Consider the following 18007-nt stretch of genomic DNA (forward strand, 5'->3'; position numbering starts at 1 on the left):
TTTTCTTTCACAACCATTTTCTTGAGTCTCTCTGTGAAGATATCACTATTTCACTGACCGTTTTGATATTTTTTAAAATAATATATTTTTTATTTTTTAATAATCTCGACACTTGTTTTCACAATCTTTTTCGTAACCGCCAGCGGGGCGGTCGCTGTTTCGATATTTCCTAAGGAAATATATATATATATATAAAATTTTTTATTTTCCAATAATTTTTTGTTTTGCTAAAATTAATTATCCATGTGGCAGCAAATAAAAGTGGGCTGTAAAAATCTTTCATGTGCATCGTCGGTATTATAAAAACGCAAAGTGGGTGCCCGCAAAAATGATAACACCGCAAAACGCTCTCTACTCCCTCATCCCTCTCTCTCTCACATTTCTCTCTCTAGGGTTTCTCTCTCTCTCCCTCTCTCCCTCTCTCTCTCTCTCTCTCGTCGATCTCTAGCTTTCCTTCTAGGGCTTTTCCTTCATTCGTACATGACTTTGTTGCATCGTGTACCAGTGGTGTATCAGTCAGTGAGGTATGCATTATCTTCGTAAATTTTGTACCCTTCATTTTCAAACACTAAATCGCTCGATTTCTTTGGAATTTATTCGGTTTCGGATCAATTCCTTGGGTCCCAATGGTATCAGTGATGAACAGCGGCGATTGTGATCTAGATAGGGGCTCTGAAGAGCCTCATGTTAGAACTAGGGTTTCAGACGATGGTGGTGTTGGTAGTTCTGACAGAGGCGCCTATGGTGGCATTGATGTAGAGAAATCTGTCAATTTTTCTGTTTCGAATGAGGGTAGGACTTTGCATCGGTTCGAGAGTGAAGCTAACGCGGGCGGTACTGTTAGGTTTTTAGATGATCATGTTAATGTGCATGCTGAATTAGTTGAATCGGAGAATGAGGGATCTGGGGGGGTGAGGGTTAGGGTTTCTGATGGGATTGTGATTGATGATAGAGGAGTAGGTGGGGAAACGGAATCTAGAGTTTTGGAGGATAAGGTGGAAGGCATGGTCTCGAGAGATGGTTCTTATCAACAAAATGATGGAAATGATGGGATGGAAAGGGAGGGAGTGGTAAGGAGTGCTGGTACGTGTGACCCTTGGAATGATCGGACAAAGCTGATGGTTTCACCTGTTGAAGCGGGGAAGTATGCTGTTTCTCTGTATGACTCTTCGTTATCGAAGTTTGATGATTTTGTTGGGAAAGAGAACTGTGGTCTAGTGAATATGGGAGTGTCGAATGTAGTGGGCTATGGATTTGAAGTAGGGGATATGGTGTGGGGGAAGGTGAAGTCTCACCCATGGTGGCCAGGGCATATTTTTAATGAAGCTTTTGCAAGTTCTTCAGTACGGAGAGCAAGAAGGGAGGGTCATGTGTTGGTTGCTTTTTTTGGCGATAGTAGCTATGGATGGTTTGACCTGGCTGAACTTATACATTTTGATCCCAATTATACTGAGAAATCACGGCAGATGACTTCAAGAAACTTTGTGAAGGCAGTTGAAGAGGCTGTTGATGAGACAAGTCGGAGATCTAGTCTTGGTTTGGCATGCCGCTGTAGGAACCCCTATAATTTTAGACCCACAAATGTTTTGGGATACTATGCAGTTGATGTGCCTGATTATGAGCCTGGAGGGATTTATTCAGCAAGTCAAATTGGAAAGGCAAGAGAGAGTTTTCGTCCAGGTGAGACTCTTTCTTTCTTAAAGCAGTTGGCAATGACACCCCAGTGGATTGAGGAAAGTAGCATTGACTGGATTAAGAATAAGGCTACAGTTCTTGCTTACCGCAAGGCTGTGTTCGAGGAGTTTGATGAGACTTATGCTCAGGCGTTCGGCATGCAACCAGTAAGACCTCATCAACCAACAATTGCATTGGATCAATCCCTTAAAGAACCAGCTCGAGGTATTAATTATAATGGTTTTATTCTGATTTGTTGTTTGCCTGTTTGATGCTTCTTTTTGCTATCTGGTATGTTTTTGTGTTGCCTACCTCTAGATGAGTATTAAGTGCTTATTAAATTTTATCCAATGTTCCCTTCCAGTTTAAGTGGTTGGCCAAACATGTTTCTTCTTCTGAATTTTCCCTTACGAGTTTTAAGCGTGTTGTGTTTACGACCCTGACATTTGTTTTCTAATCAGTCATGTTTTCCCTTGCAGATTATGTAATTGCTATGTATGTGCTTGCTTGTTTTGAATTTGCTCATAAAGTTGTGAAGCTAATTACTGATCTGGCAGTTAATATCATTCTGCCACTGCCACTGTGATCCCTAGGATCTGATTTCTCTGCCATTGTGGTATTCTAGTGTTATTCTCTTGTGTAGCTGCAAACAACTCACTTAACGTTATATATGTACCATTTCTTGGCAAGTCTTGTATATATTCTTTTTGTTTTCACTGTTTTTTTATACTTTTAACTGTTATATGATGATGTTGTTAGGTGCTTTAGGGTTGACAAAAACATTTATTAGATTTTATTTGAAGTTCAAGCATAGTAGTGATGACAGATTGTTTTTGTGAAGAGATGTGGCTAAATTTTCTATTAGCCTTCCTCAACGTGAGAGTTGAGAAAAGGAGTTGCTTAAAATGTATCCATTCTGGGGCTTTAAGCAGCCATGTTTCCTTTCATTGTTCTTAGGATTTGGGAAAATGAACTGGATCATTGTGCTAAATTTTTACGTAGTGAGACATTTTAAATTGCACATGTACATTCATGTTTAATGGTTGTTGCTGTTATTCTTATTATCTAGAACCAGGGTAATTGTACAGTTGTACTGGGGGTCTTGGCGTAAGAAGACTAATGATTTGTTCCTAGTGATAGTGTGCATTTAAATTTATTTTTCATGGGATGAGCTATGCACTTTGCTACTATATTATTTTGGTTGGAAATATTGATATGAGTGAGGCTCAAGATTATGTTATACTGTTGATTGTTGATCTTGAGATATTTTGAGATGATGTCTACTTTTGAGGGCACTTTTTTGAGCTGGCTATAACTTATTTTAACAATCCCATACCACTTTTAAATCCAAATTTATGGTAATTTTTATCCTATTTGATGCCATCAAGTTAACTTTTCAAATTATTACATCCTTTGGTTTCAAAATTGACATTGAATTAGGCAATAAACTGTGAAAGGTGGGGATAAAGGGAAAGTAAAATTAGTGCTTGTCATACTAGTTTGGAGTGGCCTTGTAAACAATGTAATCCCTTGTGTTTGTTTTTTAACTTTTTATGAAGCACCTTTGCTGATGCCAGTGCTGAAATTTCTCCTTATGCTTGTTAGGAAGCATGAAATTGATAAATAAATTGAATCTGGAATTGTAGAGTAAGAAATTTAGAATCCTTTATGCTAGAGTTTAACCATGGGTCCAAATTGTGGTTGGTTGAATGTAGTTCGAATGTTATGTCCTATACCTTTTGTATGTAGTAGCTTCCAAAATTGTGTCACTTAGTATCTTATCATTTTCCATGACCTAGGTATTGCTGTCTCGTAAATACTTGAGTTGTTTGCATGTATTTTTCTTCAACGCTCTTTCCTTTTCGTGTTTTATTTTGAGTATGGTGCATTATGAATTTTTGAAGTACATTTTTTATTTTTTAATTTTATTTGCAAGCCTTTACTACCAGTTTATGCTTTGACTTTAGTGGGATTTTTGTATTAAGGTCTGATTCTGAAAAGTATTTTAGGAAGTTGAATTCTAATAGGAGGTCTCATATCAATTAGACTCACCTTTCAAGGATAAAAATATGCAGACAGATTGTTGTGATCAAGAGATGGAGTGGATTGTCTTTCTTTGCAACTTAACTAGAAAAATATGAGAAGGGGATATTCTTAATATGAGAACATTAGTTTTCTAAAATTTTTAGAATGGCATTGATCTGGAACAACTTGGAGGAAAGAGGGTAAGTAAGATGCTGAAAGGAAACTTCAGCATTGACTTTTTAAAATAATATTTAATTTTATCTCTCCTTCCTTCAATTGGCTCTAGTAGTAATGGAAAAGTGTTGGTATGGGCAATAGTATGATTTTAAGAATAATTTTACCACGAAGTGGCAATTTCATCATATCATTTTCTTGTAAATATAATTATTATTAGATTGGGAATTATTAGAAACTCAGATGGCATTTTAATAGGCAACTATAAAGACCGGCACTACACACGCATACCACACATGCACCCCTCCCCAAAAAAATGTAAATGGAGCCAAAATTGGTTGTGGCTGAGTTGTAGATAAGCTATTGCGTGATAAATCATGCAAGTTAAAATTGGCTCACTGAAGAAATACTTCTACAAATTATAACCTTCTTCTTCATTGAGGGATGTTTCACATGAAGTTATAAGGATAGTTGTCAAATTGGATCCAAATTATCAATTGAAGTCTTAAATTTGTTCATCAAGAATCAAATTGTGACATTTGGCACAAATTCTAAATATCTGTTGTGTGATGCATGTAAATATCAAAAACAAACAAAATACATTATTAATGAAATTATATTAATGAAAATTGAATGATCACGTGCCCCAGTATACACGCTTACACATTTATGTATGGATGACAAGTATATGCTATTTATTAGAAAGTTGAAAAAGTAGAAGTGTCTCACCTTTCAATAAAATATTGAAATGGAGAATTTGTGGGATTATCAAACTTTTTAAGGAAAAGTTCATTGTTTACTTCGATTATAGAGGCCTTTGGAGATGGTTTTAAAGGAATTTTGCATTAAAAATGGTGAATTTTAGATTTTTAAATAAATTAGGTTCCCTATCAAACATAGGATGTTAGATGTGTGAATGTTTACTAAATTGTGAAAATTATAAGATTCAAATCCTGAATCATAATTTTGGAATCAAGAATTGTAACATTTATGGATAATTTTCTTACTTTGATTTTCCTTTTATAGATTCAATATATTGGCTAGTGACGTAGTTGTTAGAATTCCTGATTTGATTCATGTGATTCAATATCAATTCCACACCAAATCAATTCAAATCATAAATTGTTGCCAAATCTATCAATTCACCTCGTGAATCTGGTGAATTAATCTGAATCTACCAATTCACACGATTCTGGACTTAACATATCCTCACAAGTTTGACTAAGTTAAAACCCCCAAAACTACAATTTTTTTATTGCTTTTATTATTTTTACGTGATTACCTTCCATTCCTTGTCTACTTCAGTTTTATGCTAAAAAATAGGATAAAAAGTAGAACTTTAGATCTAATGTTCCTTCACAAAACCATTCTGCACTCTTTGTAGTGTTCTACCATTGAGGAGCAGAACACTCATTGGCCAAGGTGGTACTCATGTTTTGTTGTGTCTTTAAGATTAGTTTTTTGAGTAGTTAAATTATTATCATTTTTTAGGTTAATTATTTTTTTCTTTTTGATTAGAGAATAAATATGCATGAAATATTTTTTTACTGTTGATAAACACTGAAAGTTCAGTTTTTTTTTTTTCCTTCATTCCTTTCTTTAAACAGCACAAAATTTATTTATTTATTTTATTAATATTTTCTTGACTCATCCCCTCACCTTTCATTAGTTTAGGGAAAGCATGCACAAGGAGTATGATTTTTTATTGTCAAAATTAAATTTATTTTACTATTTTGCTTCTTGTTTGTATATCAATATGTACATGCCATTTAGAATTGATTTTGGAAATTTGTGCTGAATCTTTTGATTCAGTTTGATTCTCAATTAAAATTGGAACTTCGATTCGTGATTCGAATCTCAATTTGACAACTATGGTTGGTGAATCTAATTGAATCATACTAATTGAATTAAGAACAGTATAATTTTGACAACTTAATTATAGGGTCTTATAAACATAATATTTACTTGTTTAAAACAATATTATGAGCTTTATTAAGAGTTTGGTCAGCCATTGCAAAAAATTCAGAAAAATGATTTAATGGAGGCATATGAGGCTTATTTTGAGATTCATGGTCAGACGTACATGTGATCCTTTTTCTTGTTGAAAGTTCTGAAACCACAATATTTGATTAATGAATAAATTTTAAATTTCCCAAGTTTAGTAATTAATAACTGCCATTATTGTGGGAGGTAGAAAATTTATTATCATAGAGAAATATATATTTATCCTTCACCAATTTGAAATAATTCTTTGCATATATATAAATTTTCAATATAAAAGGGTCCCTAGCATACGCCCATTAGTCTTGGTATCTTTTCTTCTGTTTTTTCGTTGACAGAATTTTTTTTTTTTCTTAAATCTTTATTTTTATCTATTTTATGGCAGGAAAATGGCTATTATCCTTTTAAAACATAGGAGGTTGATCATGCTTATGCTTCAATTTCTTCTCCCACATGTCATATGCAGCTAATTATTTGTGACCAAATTTACTTTAAAAGATGTCTATTATTCTTCTCTTTACACTCTTCGGCTTCAACGTCATGTTTGGATCCAAGAAATGGAGATGATAAGTATAAATTGTTGTTGGGCATGTTCTTGAGCATCTGCATGGTGAATTTGGGGGCAATATCATTGTTGTAGACATGGTGCTTCTGTAAACAACCAGGCATTAATCTCTTCTGATAATTTTTGGAGCGAGAAAAATAAATTACGGAAATTGTTGCGGTGCTTTATTTGTTTATTTATATTTATTTGCGCCAAACTTCATGACATTCAGTCTTTGATATAGGCTTTAATTGGAAGGTTTGCTGTTAAATCAGTTTTTTTGGTATTATTATGATTGGGTTTGTAATGTTCATGCATTACTTTATTTGCTTAGCTTCACTCTATCCCGCACAATGAATATTATGATCATTTTAGTGTCTGCTGTTTTCTTGTCTCCCTTCTATTTTTTCTTTTACTTGAGAAGAATGTGCTGAAGAGATTAAATGCAGAATGATTTTGAGTAGCTCTCTTTATCTGAGCCTCTCTCTACTTAGGTGAACAGTACATCAGTGCATTTAGTTAACTAGATATTCTTTCACAATCATTAGTTTCTTTTCTAGTGTACTTTCCCTCAAATTTGAATTGAAGTATAATATTTATCCTCCTTATACGAGGATGTTACTCTGGGGTTAGTGTGGACAGGTTTCCTTATTTATAGAATTGGTACTTGTAACTAACAGTACTGCTAATTTTATCATTCCTGCACTGTGGAGGCATTTATTTATGCAAATGCGCACAATCCTTTTATTATGTAAATTGTATATATAGTTTCTTTCCTCCTACTAATTATGCTCACTTGATGTACAAAAACTGCCTCCTTTATCGTCTAATGATTTACTCACTTCATTCAGCTCCTTTGAGTGGTCCACTGGTCATGGCAGAAGCTCTTGGTGGTGGGAAGAGCTTGACCAAGCCTGTGAAAGTCAAGGACCAATCAAAGAAAGACAGATATCTTTTCAAACGGAGAGATGGGCCTAACGACTCAAAAACCCATCAAATCAGACAAGGACCTGCTAGATCTTCTGCGCAATCATCTTATGTCCAGGGTTCAACATTAGCTTCTGGGGACTTTGTGTTCCAAAAGAGAGCTCCTGATGCTTCTACAAATTCTCAAATTGTGTCTAGCTGCGAGCGGGCTGTGGATATCAACAGGGATAGTGCTGCAGTTCTGGCTCAAGATGTACCTGTCAAAGAAGCTGTAAACCTAGACAAGAGACCTGTAACGGCTGCTTCGGAGGTCAGCAAAAGTAAGGTTGACTCCTCGACCAGTTCTGTTAATTTTCCAACTGAACATTCTTCCTCGCCTCAAAGTTCTACTACAGTTGCGGTTTCACCTCTTGATATGGGGAAGGGTGCTTCACAGGAATCAAAAGAGAGGATTGAACTACACATGGTTGCAGATCCCACAGGCACAGTTGGGTCCATTCTTTCAGTTGAACAGGCATTTCTGAGTGCAGCAGATGGTTCACCACACATTGTTCAGCAGCAAGGTGACTTAAAATATGAGTGTGCAAAAGCAGCTTCTAAAGCTAGTGGAGTTTTTGAGCAATCTAATCAGAGCTTGCCAGTGAGAGTGGAGGAACACCTTGCACCAAATAATGTTCAGGATGGACAGAAAGGTGCACAACTCGTAAAGCTTCCCTCTGAGGATCTAAAAGTTATTGATGGAGGGGTGAAGGCTAAAGTTCTTAAGCGGCCTGTAGGGGACTTGGGCTCTGCCAAGGCTATTCCTGGGGATAAAAAGAAGAAAAGGAAGAGAGAATTTGGTTTGGAAACAGGCCCTCTTCATCCTCAGAAAGAGACAGCAACTGGGAGATGTGGAGTGGCAGTTGGAAAATTATCAGGAAAATCCATTCAGGATGGTTCAACTCCTAGAGAGGATAATCAGGTTGATATTCCAAAGAAAGATGGGGTTGGTAGTTTCATGTCTGATTCTGCTGGGATTGTTGGCATGGGTAATAGTGAAACTGAACTACCACAATTGCTAAGTGATTTGCATGCTCTTGCTCTTGATCCCTTCCATGGTGTTGAAAGAAAGTGTCCAGCAACCGCTAGACATTTCTTTTTGCGATTTCGGTCTCTTGTCTACCAGAAAAGTTTGGTTTTGCCTCCAGCAGAGACAGAACCTCCTGAAGTTCGTGCCTCTAAACTTTCAGTGGGTCCTCGCTCTTCCGACAATCCTCCTAGTGAGAATCTGAAAGATATGCCATCTTCGAAACCCCCAAGACCACTGTTCAGAACTGATGATCCAACAAGAGCTGGTCGGAAACGTGGTCCATCAGATCGCCAAGAAGAAATTGCTGCAAAGAAGTTAAAGAAAATGAAGGAGCTGAAATCCTTGGCTGCTGAGAAGAAGGCCAGCCTAAAGCATCCAGAAGTCCAACGGGGAGAGGGAAAAGAAACGAGTGCTTCAGCACCAGTAAAGCAAGCCAAAGCAGATACTGCCAAGAAAATGGGGCCTCCAGTAAAGGCAACTGATCCCACGATGCTGATCATGAAGTTCCCTCCTCGAACGTCCCTTCCATCGGTCATGGAGTTGAAGGCAAGGTTTGCACGTTTTGGACCCTTGGACCACTCAGCCACCCGTGTTTTCTGGAAGACCTCCACTTGCCGAATTGTGTTTATGCACAAGGTTGATGCACAGGCAGCATACAAATATGTTGCTGGAAACAACTCCCTTTTTGGCAATGTTGCTGTTAAATACTACCTCAAAGATCTGGAAGCTACGGCGCCTGAGTTACCAGAATTGGGCAGAGGTCGAGCAGAGGACACTTCCAGTGAGATCCTGCAGCCTAGAGATTCTGGAATTGAACAACGGCTGCCTTCGACACCCCTGCACCAGCCAACTCGACAGCCAGCAGTCCAGCTGAAGTCGTGTTTGAAGAAATCATCAGGGGAAGAGGCAGCAGGGCCAGGGGTAGGACCAGGGCCGGTCACTGGTGGTGGCAGTGGCAATGTAAGAGCGACCCCGCGTGTAAAATTCATGTTGGGTGGGGAGGAAAGTAGTAGGGGGGAGCAATTGATGGTTGGTAATAGAAACAACTACTTCAACAATGCTAGTTTTGCAGATGGTGGTGCATCTTCTTCTTCTTCTTCTGTTGCAATGGAATTTAATAGTAAGAACTTTCAAAAGGTTATTCCTCCTCCATCTCCGCAGCCTATTCTCCAATTTCCTCCATTTTTGAAAGCTCCAAATAATTTGCATCACATGGAAGTATTGCCCAGAAATAACAATTATAATGCTGCTCCCCTTGCATCGCCGCCGCCTCCTCTTCCTCTTCATATTCCTTTACCTCCGAGCGCGACCCCTGTTGACATTTCACAGCAGATGATAGGCCTTCTAACGCGGTGCAATGATGTAGTAACCAATTTGAAGGGCTTTTTAGGCTACATACCCTACCATCCCCTATGACCAAGGCAGCAACTGAGACCAAAAACGAGGACAAAATGCTCAATGTGAACGAACCCCCCATTCTGAATCCATCAGCATGTGATGCCGATGCCGATGCCGATGCCAAATTTTAGATTTGGTAAGAGCGAGCGCGTGGCTTTAGAAAGAAAGAAGGCCATTGCGAGTAGAAAAGAAGCCTTTTTTATTGTTTGGGGGGGGGGGGAGGAGATGGAAAAAGTTGATATTGTAATTTAGAGAGAGGAGGGACGCTCCGAAATCCCATACCAAAAAGAGCGATTGTATACGATGTGGGAGTGGGTTGACGTTGAAGAAGGTTGGTGCCCATCTTCCTCTATTTTGTGTTATATTGTTTTCATTTTGAGTTTTATTTTTCTTTTTAATTTATAAGCGCATTCCCCACTGCCCAACATTTCATGTAGCTTTTATTAAAGAAAGTCTTCTTTAGTTTAGTAGCGAAGATATTACTTCAACATCTGCCCCTCCCCTCCCCTCCCTTCACATTGGAAAATTGGGTTACCCAAAATTTAAAATTTATATATATATATAAAGGCCTCCACCCCCCGTTTTATTTTTGTTTGTACGAGCTTGAGGATTATATATATCTGAACGCATGTAGCATTTGTATGATGGCCCAAAATAAAATAAAACGAAATAAGTAATGTAAGAAGTCAGTCTTGTGTGCATTTTGTGCTTTTAAGTCACTACTTGTTTAATTGAGTGGAGCCCACTTGGGTTTTTATTTATATACTAGACTATATATGAATCTGGGTAGCACTGATTTTTATCTCTCACGTCAGGCGGGATTGCAAATAGGGATTCTTGTGGATTCCATTCAAAAACTTTTTAAAGCTTATTTCCTTCCTCTTAACACGCGTGTTACTGAGTTTTTCTCTTTAATGTAGGTTTTGCTTTTTTACTTTTTCTCTCAAAGTGGGGTCTTTATGGGTTTCATTAAATTTTTTTATATTTATTTTTAAACTCCTCTTTCTATCTATGTTTGGGTCCACTAATTTTTTTTAATTTATTTTTTAAAAATTCTCTCTTTGTGCGTGTTTGGCTCCCACTTATTCATTTTAGAGATCCTTTCACTCTCTTTCATTAATAAATAAAAATAAAATAAAATAAAATAATCCTCAATATGAATGGATTCCAACTAGATAATTTTTATTTTTTATTTTTTTTTGATTGGATGCTAGTTCAACTACTTTCCTTACCAATATTTTTCAAATTATAAAATTAATCTAAATTATTAGTATACACTTTCTTTATTTTTTTTTTTTGTTTATATTTACATATAATAAAATTATAGAATTAATTCTAAAGTTATATTATTAAAAAAAATATTGAAATATATACACCATATTACATTTCTATTTACATACATTAACAATTATAAAAATAATTCAAATCACTTTTAAAATTATATAATTAATTTAACTTGAAATTATTGTGAAAAATAGGTTATGGAAAATGTGGATGTCGCCCCCATCTTCCATCACTTTGGTTTCCACCCCAATAAATGCATATTGCGCCCCATAAAAGGGCATCCTACCTCTCTCATTTGTAAGACACATACATATAGCATACTTATATATACGCATTGCATGCTTGAAATAAGGAGCATATAGAAAGGATTAGTGAAAATGAGAGATAAAGAGAAGGTAGAGATATCTTGTATAAGGCCAGTTCTGATATCTTGTATAAGGCCGGTTCCATATCATATTGTAATTCCTCCCGTGATAATAAAGTTTTGATTCCATCCGTACGTGGAGTAAGCACAGCTGAACCACGTAAATTTCCGTCTCATCTATATTTATTTATTTTCCTATTTATTTTCTTCATCTTTTATAACACGTTATCAGCACGAGACTCTAACCAACTGACATATTTCTTTAATTTTTATTTAATTCACGAGACTCTAACCGACTAATATATTTCTATATATTTATACTGCCTTTATGGATGGTTTTATTTTTGTTTATACCACCTTAATGTATCGCCTATATATATATATATAAACTACCAATCTCCAGAAGAGATGGTATAATATTCCTCTTAAAGAAGCTATATATTTAAATCTTCCGTATATATATCTCCCGATCCTCCTGAGGAGACAATTTATTTAAATTTCCTGTCTATATTTTTAACCTCCCGAAGAGATGTTAAATTCGACACCCTGAAGAGGTGAAACATTAATTCTCCATATGAAATAATATATTTAACCTTCGGAAGAAGTGTTAAATTATTACTCAATTTAATATTGAAAATTGGAATCATACTTCGGAAGAGTACAAATTAAGAAAAATAAATTAATGTTACTGAAGAAACATATTTAAGTACCCCAGAAGGGTGGAAATACTATTATATTATTATCTCAATATTATTTTAGTTTTTACATTTTGTTTCTAAATTGCTTTATTATTGTTAATTTATTCGAATGTCGAACCTAAGTAAAGTTGAATTTGTTCCCCTTAATATCAAAGGCAAGAATTATTTAGCATGAATTTTTGATATTGATATTCATCTAAATGCAATGAACTTGGGAGAAACTATTTTAGATGGAAATACCGCATCCTTGCAGGATCGCGCAAAAGTTATGATCTTCCTCTGTCATCATTTAGATGAAAAATTAAAGACTGAATACCTCGCTGTTAAAGATCCACTTATCCTATGCAAAAATTTAAAGGATAGATTTGACCACCAGAAAACTGTGATTTTACCAAAAACTCGATATGAATGGTTGCACCCGATGTTGTAAGATTTTAAAATATTCGGTGAATATAATTCAACCCCGCATAAGATTAGCTCGAAACTAAAATTATGTGGTGAAAATATTACTGATGAAGACATGTTAGAAAAAACTTTTACTACTTTCCATCTCATTAATGTGCTCCTGCAGTAGCAATATAAGGAGAGAAAATTTACTAAATTTTCTGAAGTAAATTTTCTGATCTTATATCATGTATTCTTGTTGCTGAGCAAATTAACGAGCTTTTACTAGAAAAATTACCAAACTCGTCCAACTAGTTCAACCCCATTCCTTGAAATGAATATGAATACATCTCGTGGCCGAGGATGAGGTTGCAGGCATGGTCGTGGGCATTGTCATGGCCGTGGTCGAAATAATCACTGACATCAATGTGAGACTACAATCCCCCAGAAGAGGGATAACCCCCAAAAGAGGGATGGCCCCTAGAAGCAAGTAAATGATCATAATCAGCGACCCAGGCAACATGAAACTAAATGTTACAGATGTGGAGGAAAAATTCATTGGTTGCGTACCTATCATACGCCCAAGAACTTGGTAGATCTATACCAAGCATCTATAAAAGAAAAGGAAAAGACTAAATAGGTTGAAACAAATTTTACCAAATAATGTTGTTCCAATAGATGTTCGACCATCTAATTTTGTTTATCTTGATGTTGCTGATTTCCTTGTAAATCCAGATGAAAATAATGATGTAATATTTTAGGATATAGTAAGTAATATTGTATTTTGATAAACTGCTGCTATTATCAATTATAGTAATGAGTTTTTAAAATATTTGTTGTAATGTGAATTGTCTTAAAGCTTTGATCGATTCTAAGATGTCATCGGAAGAATTTTGTTTAGCTAACAGTGCTATAACACACACAATTTTTTAAGATAGGAAATATTTCTATTACTTGAATATATATTATGAAAAGGCCTGTTGCGGAATAGCCCTAAGATCTGGCTGTAGTGCATATGGATAACAAAAAAAAAGAAAGAAAAAGAAAACGATCTTACATACCCTGGTTAAACAAAAATTCGATCTTTCAAACCCAGATCACAATAAAAATTCGATCTTGAAAATCCTAATTACGTGATTAGGATCATACCTACAAGATCTCTCTGGTTTGATCTCGAATCTGCAAGCACGAAGAAGAACTCTCGAATCTACAAGCATGAAGTGGAACTCTCGGATCTGCGAGATGGAAGATGAACTCTTGATGATGAACATGGATCTTCTACTATATTCCTTGAACATGCCTTGCTCCTTAGAGAGTGAGCTCATCAGCGGTGGCTAGGGTTTGCTTCTCACAAAGACATCTACCTCTGTGTGTGCGTTTTCGTTTAACCCTTGCCGCTGAATAGAGCGCGTGTATATAGGCTACAGCAGGGACCCTTGGGCAAATATGACTAGGGCTTTCAACATAATTAAGAATTCCTAATCTGACTCTGATTAATCTTTAATTACGTTAATTACAATTCATACCACTAAAGAATTATAATTGCACTCCCTATCATATTCGAAATTAAATTTCGAGTTCCTATTTATTAAATTCTTATTTATCTCTTCATGTAAAGATTACAGATACCCGTCAATTAAATTAAATTACTGACAATTTAATTAATTGTCATATTAATTCCCTGAGACCTTCCACTTAACTTATTTGATGTGTCAGATTCAAAATCCACCTACAGGGTTTGACATAATCAAAACTTATAAGCTTCCTCATGGGGGTATCATCAATCCCGATATCGGGACATGGATTCCATCAATAATTAATGTTCACCATACACATAATGTCATTACTCAACTCAATGAATTTATTGACCCATAAAAATCTCACTCTTCTATGAATCAAAGTAATAAACACTACATGCACGTGTCCAATAATCATATCATGATTAAGAGCATAAACACTCATAATAATCATGATGTATTAATTGTTTTATATAGTTAGTATAAAAAAAATTACCCCAAGACGGTCCTATTCAATACACACAAAGTGTACTAGCACAAGGAGTTGGAACTATACAATTCCCCATAGTCAAGACAAACCTATTAAATCCCAATGGTGTGTTCAATTCCATTTGAGACTGTGAACAATAAACTTATATTCTATAAGAACTAATGATCTAATCTTCTATGTGTAAGTCGTACTCTACACACTAGATCACCTACTATATAGAATAAAAGACACACATGCATAATCATTAAATAGATAATGTTAGGAAAACATTACTCACAAAGATTCTCATTAAAATGGAATAACTGAAGTTATTAATAAACAATAAAACTAATTACGTAAAACATGTCTTTTAGTATAAATCTCTAACAATCTCCCATTTATACTCAAAGCCATGCTGCCATACATCTCACTTCCATCCTTTACATGACTATCAAAAGTACTAACTGCTAAACTCTTTGTAAACGGGTCTGCCAGGTTACTTGCCGATGCAATCTTGGTCACCATCACATCACCTCTCTGCACGATATCTCATATCAGGTGATACTTACACTTGATGTGTTTTGCCCTCTTGTGGGTCCTAAGTTCCTTTGAGTTAGAAACCACCCCGCTATTGTCATAGTAAAGTGTAATAGGCGATTGTACCGAAGGCACCATTCCTAGATCCAATAGAAAGTTTATGAGCCAAACGGCCTCCCTGGCTGCCTTGGAGGCTGCCACATATTCGGCCGCCATAGTGGAATCAACAACACATGATTCCTTGATACTCCTCCAACTAATGGTTCCACCTCATAGGGTAAACACATTTTCCAAGGTTGATTTTCTGGAATCCTCATATGACCGAAAATATGAGTCTGTATACCCAATGGGTACTAGACTATCTGCCTAATAAACCAACATATAATCTCTAGTCCTTTTCAGGTACTTGATTATATGTTTTACCGCAGTTTAGTGTTCTTGCCCCGAGCTAGACTAATATCTGCTGACCATGCCTACGAAAAAACAGATGTCAGGTCTAGTGCAAAGCATAGCATACATGAGGCTTCCTACTACTGATGCATAAGGAACTACTTTCAAGTTCTCACCTTAATCGGTGTTTTAGGACACTGATCCTTAGATAGAGTGATTCCATGTCTGAAAGGGAGTAACCCTTTCTTGGAATCCTGCATGCTAAAATGGGCAAGAATCATATTGATATAAGTAGCTTGTGATAAACCCAACATCCTTTACTTGCGATCTTGCAAAAGCTTGATCCCAAGGATGTGATTGGCTTCTCCCAAGTCCTTCATGTTGAACTGTTCGGATAACCATACCTTAAACTAAGATAATACCTTTACATCGTTTTCGATGAGTAAGATATCATCCACATACGATTCCCTCCACACGGTACAGGCTCATATGCTGTACGATTCCCTCCGCACGGTACTTAACCTTTTGACTTTACCCTTTTCAGTTTTCAAATCATGTATATGAAAATTTAGGATAATGACTAGCTTGGGAAATTTCCATAAATATGCCAAATTACCCCCGTGGCACAGGTTGTGCACTGATAACTCTGATAGAGCCCTGTTCGTCCAAGCACTGTCAAGTGTCACATATATAGTCCGACTGCCCCACCTGATCTATTATTTCACCAGTGGCCCCATTCACTCATGCAAGCCGACTATCTCAATACCCACACTGATTCACATGTGTGGTTGCACTGTACCTTAACTAGCAACGGAACCGCGCCTCTGGCTATTTAAAGCCTCTAATAAACTGGAGTATCTTTCAACTCCTTGGGAGTGTCTTTCAACTCCTTTAGTAACAAGTTGTGGTCCCAATCAATCATATATATAATTTATAGTAAAACATAATGACATGTGCAGTTCCAGTATTTTCACAATCATAATCATACAATCTTTCATGTATTTTTTTTTTTGTCAGTCAGTGGTGTTAACCGGCATAAACGCCCTAGGTCCAACCCTTTTTAAAATTTTAAAGCTCGGTGATTAACCGGGACTTGTTTTCCACATTTTCACATAATAGAATGGAATTTCAGTTTGCACAGTCCATTCACAACTATAACAGTTTAGTATGTTCCAATTCATATCACATGTCACGTTCGCTTTGTCAAAAATCACTTAAATTAGTATATAATTTGAAAAATACCATTTGGACCGCAAACACGGGTATCAAGCAGTTCCTACCTTAATTTTAAAGCAGTTAAAGTAGTTTTAGAAAATTTAGAGTTCATATGCTAAAACCCCTATTTTTGCTAAAAATCGTAAAACTGTAAAATCGTAAGAAACAACATTTATACTCGGTAAAATTTTGTAGATAAGCAGTCAAAATGTGCAGTAAGACATAATCTATCTTTCTAGCGGTTCATTTTTCCAAAAATACTGATGTAAACAAATCCCCTTACCTTAATCCTGAAAATAGAAATACGAACGGATCGATCCAAAACAATGACTCGGGATCCCCGAAACCTAAAAACCGAAGAACATTACTTCACTATAATCACGACTACTACATATATACCGAATCAAAAATGAAATCAAATCCTTAGCTCGATTTTAGGGAAAAACCCGAAAATCCTCAAATCGAAAATTTGATCTGTTATAACTGTAGAGATTCTTCTCCTAATCCACGTGGTGATGTCGGATTGTTGATTTCAGCAAAAGATGACACAGAATCCTAGAGAGAGAGAGAGGGTTGGTTCGAGTTCTAGAGAGAGAGAGAAAGAAAATGGAATAACTTAGCAAAGAAGAAAAGGATATTCTATTTATAACTAGGTTGACCCGGCCAACCTCGTCGATGAGTCAGAGTTCTCGTCGATGAGCCGAAGAAGGTCGCTCGTGGCCGAGAAGGTGATCTCATCAACGAGCTTGAGATTTTAGAATCTCTGAAAAGCCCTCAGTAACTCCTCGTCAATGAGCCCCGACGTCTCGTCGCCGAGCCACAAAAGAAACCTCGTCGACGAGCTCTATTATTATATTCTTTTTAATTTTCCTTTTTTTTCTTTATTTATTTTCTGGATTCGGGTCCCTACAATCTCCCCTCCTTACAAGAATTTCATTCTCGAAATTCACCAACCGCTACCAAACTCACTTTACCTTATGTCAGAGATCTACAAAAGAGCCAGCAGCTACCCATAAAGCAGCTCCAACCCGAATTTATTACCTACCCTCACTTATGGTGGAGGAATACCATGGTTACAACGTAGAGCTTCAGGAGCTTAAAATATACATACAAAACTCTCCCGAAGGTCATATCTACTTACCAAACACGCTAACATACATACATTCACTTACCTGACTAAATTATCCGTCTCTAAACAACTGAGGATACTTCTAACGTATCTCAGTTTCTAACTCCTATGAAGCTTCTTCCATTGCATGGTTCCGCCACAATACCTTCACTAGCGGTATTTCCTTAGTCTGTAACTACTGAACTTTCTGATCTAATACCTGTACCGG

The 18007-nt window shown here is 36.3% G+C and overlaps 1 protein-coding gene across 2 annotated transcripts; it reads left to right on the forward strand.

Moving 5' to 3' along the window:
- The first annotated feature begins 330 nt into the window (after nt 1-330).
- Nucleotides 331-10300, forward strand: LOC131154230 (PWWP domain-containing protein 1-like). Of its 2 annotated transcripts, XM_058106865.1 has the most exons (3): nt 349-1899; nt 7270-7670; nt 7782-10300. In XM_058106865.1, the coding sequence occupies exons 1-3, from the start codon at nt 627-629 to the stop codon at nt 9828-9830; spliced, it is 3723 nt and encodes a 1240-aa protein (XP_057962848.1). In that variant the 5' UTR covers nt 349-626; the 3' UTR covers nt 9831-10300. The 2 variants fall into 2 exon arrangements, with proteins under 2 accessions (XP_057962847.1, XP_057962848.1); XM_058106864.1 differs by having other exon boundaries at nt 331-1899; nt 7270-10300.
- Nucleotides 10301-18007: the final 7707 nt, after the last annotated feature.

Source organism: Malania oleifera, chromosome 4 (assembly GCF_029873635.1).
Source record: "Malania oleifera isolate guangnan ecotype guangnan chromosome 4, ASM2987363v1, whole genome shotgun sequence".
Classification (NCBI taxonomy): Eukaryota; Viridiplantae; Streptophyta; class Magnoliopsida; order Santalales; family Ximeniaceae; genus Malania; species Malania oleifera.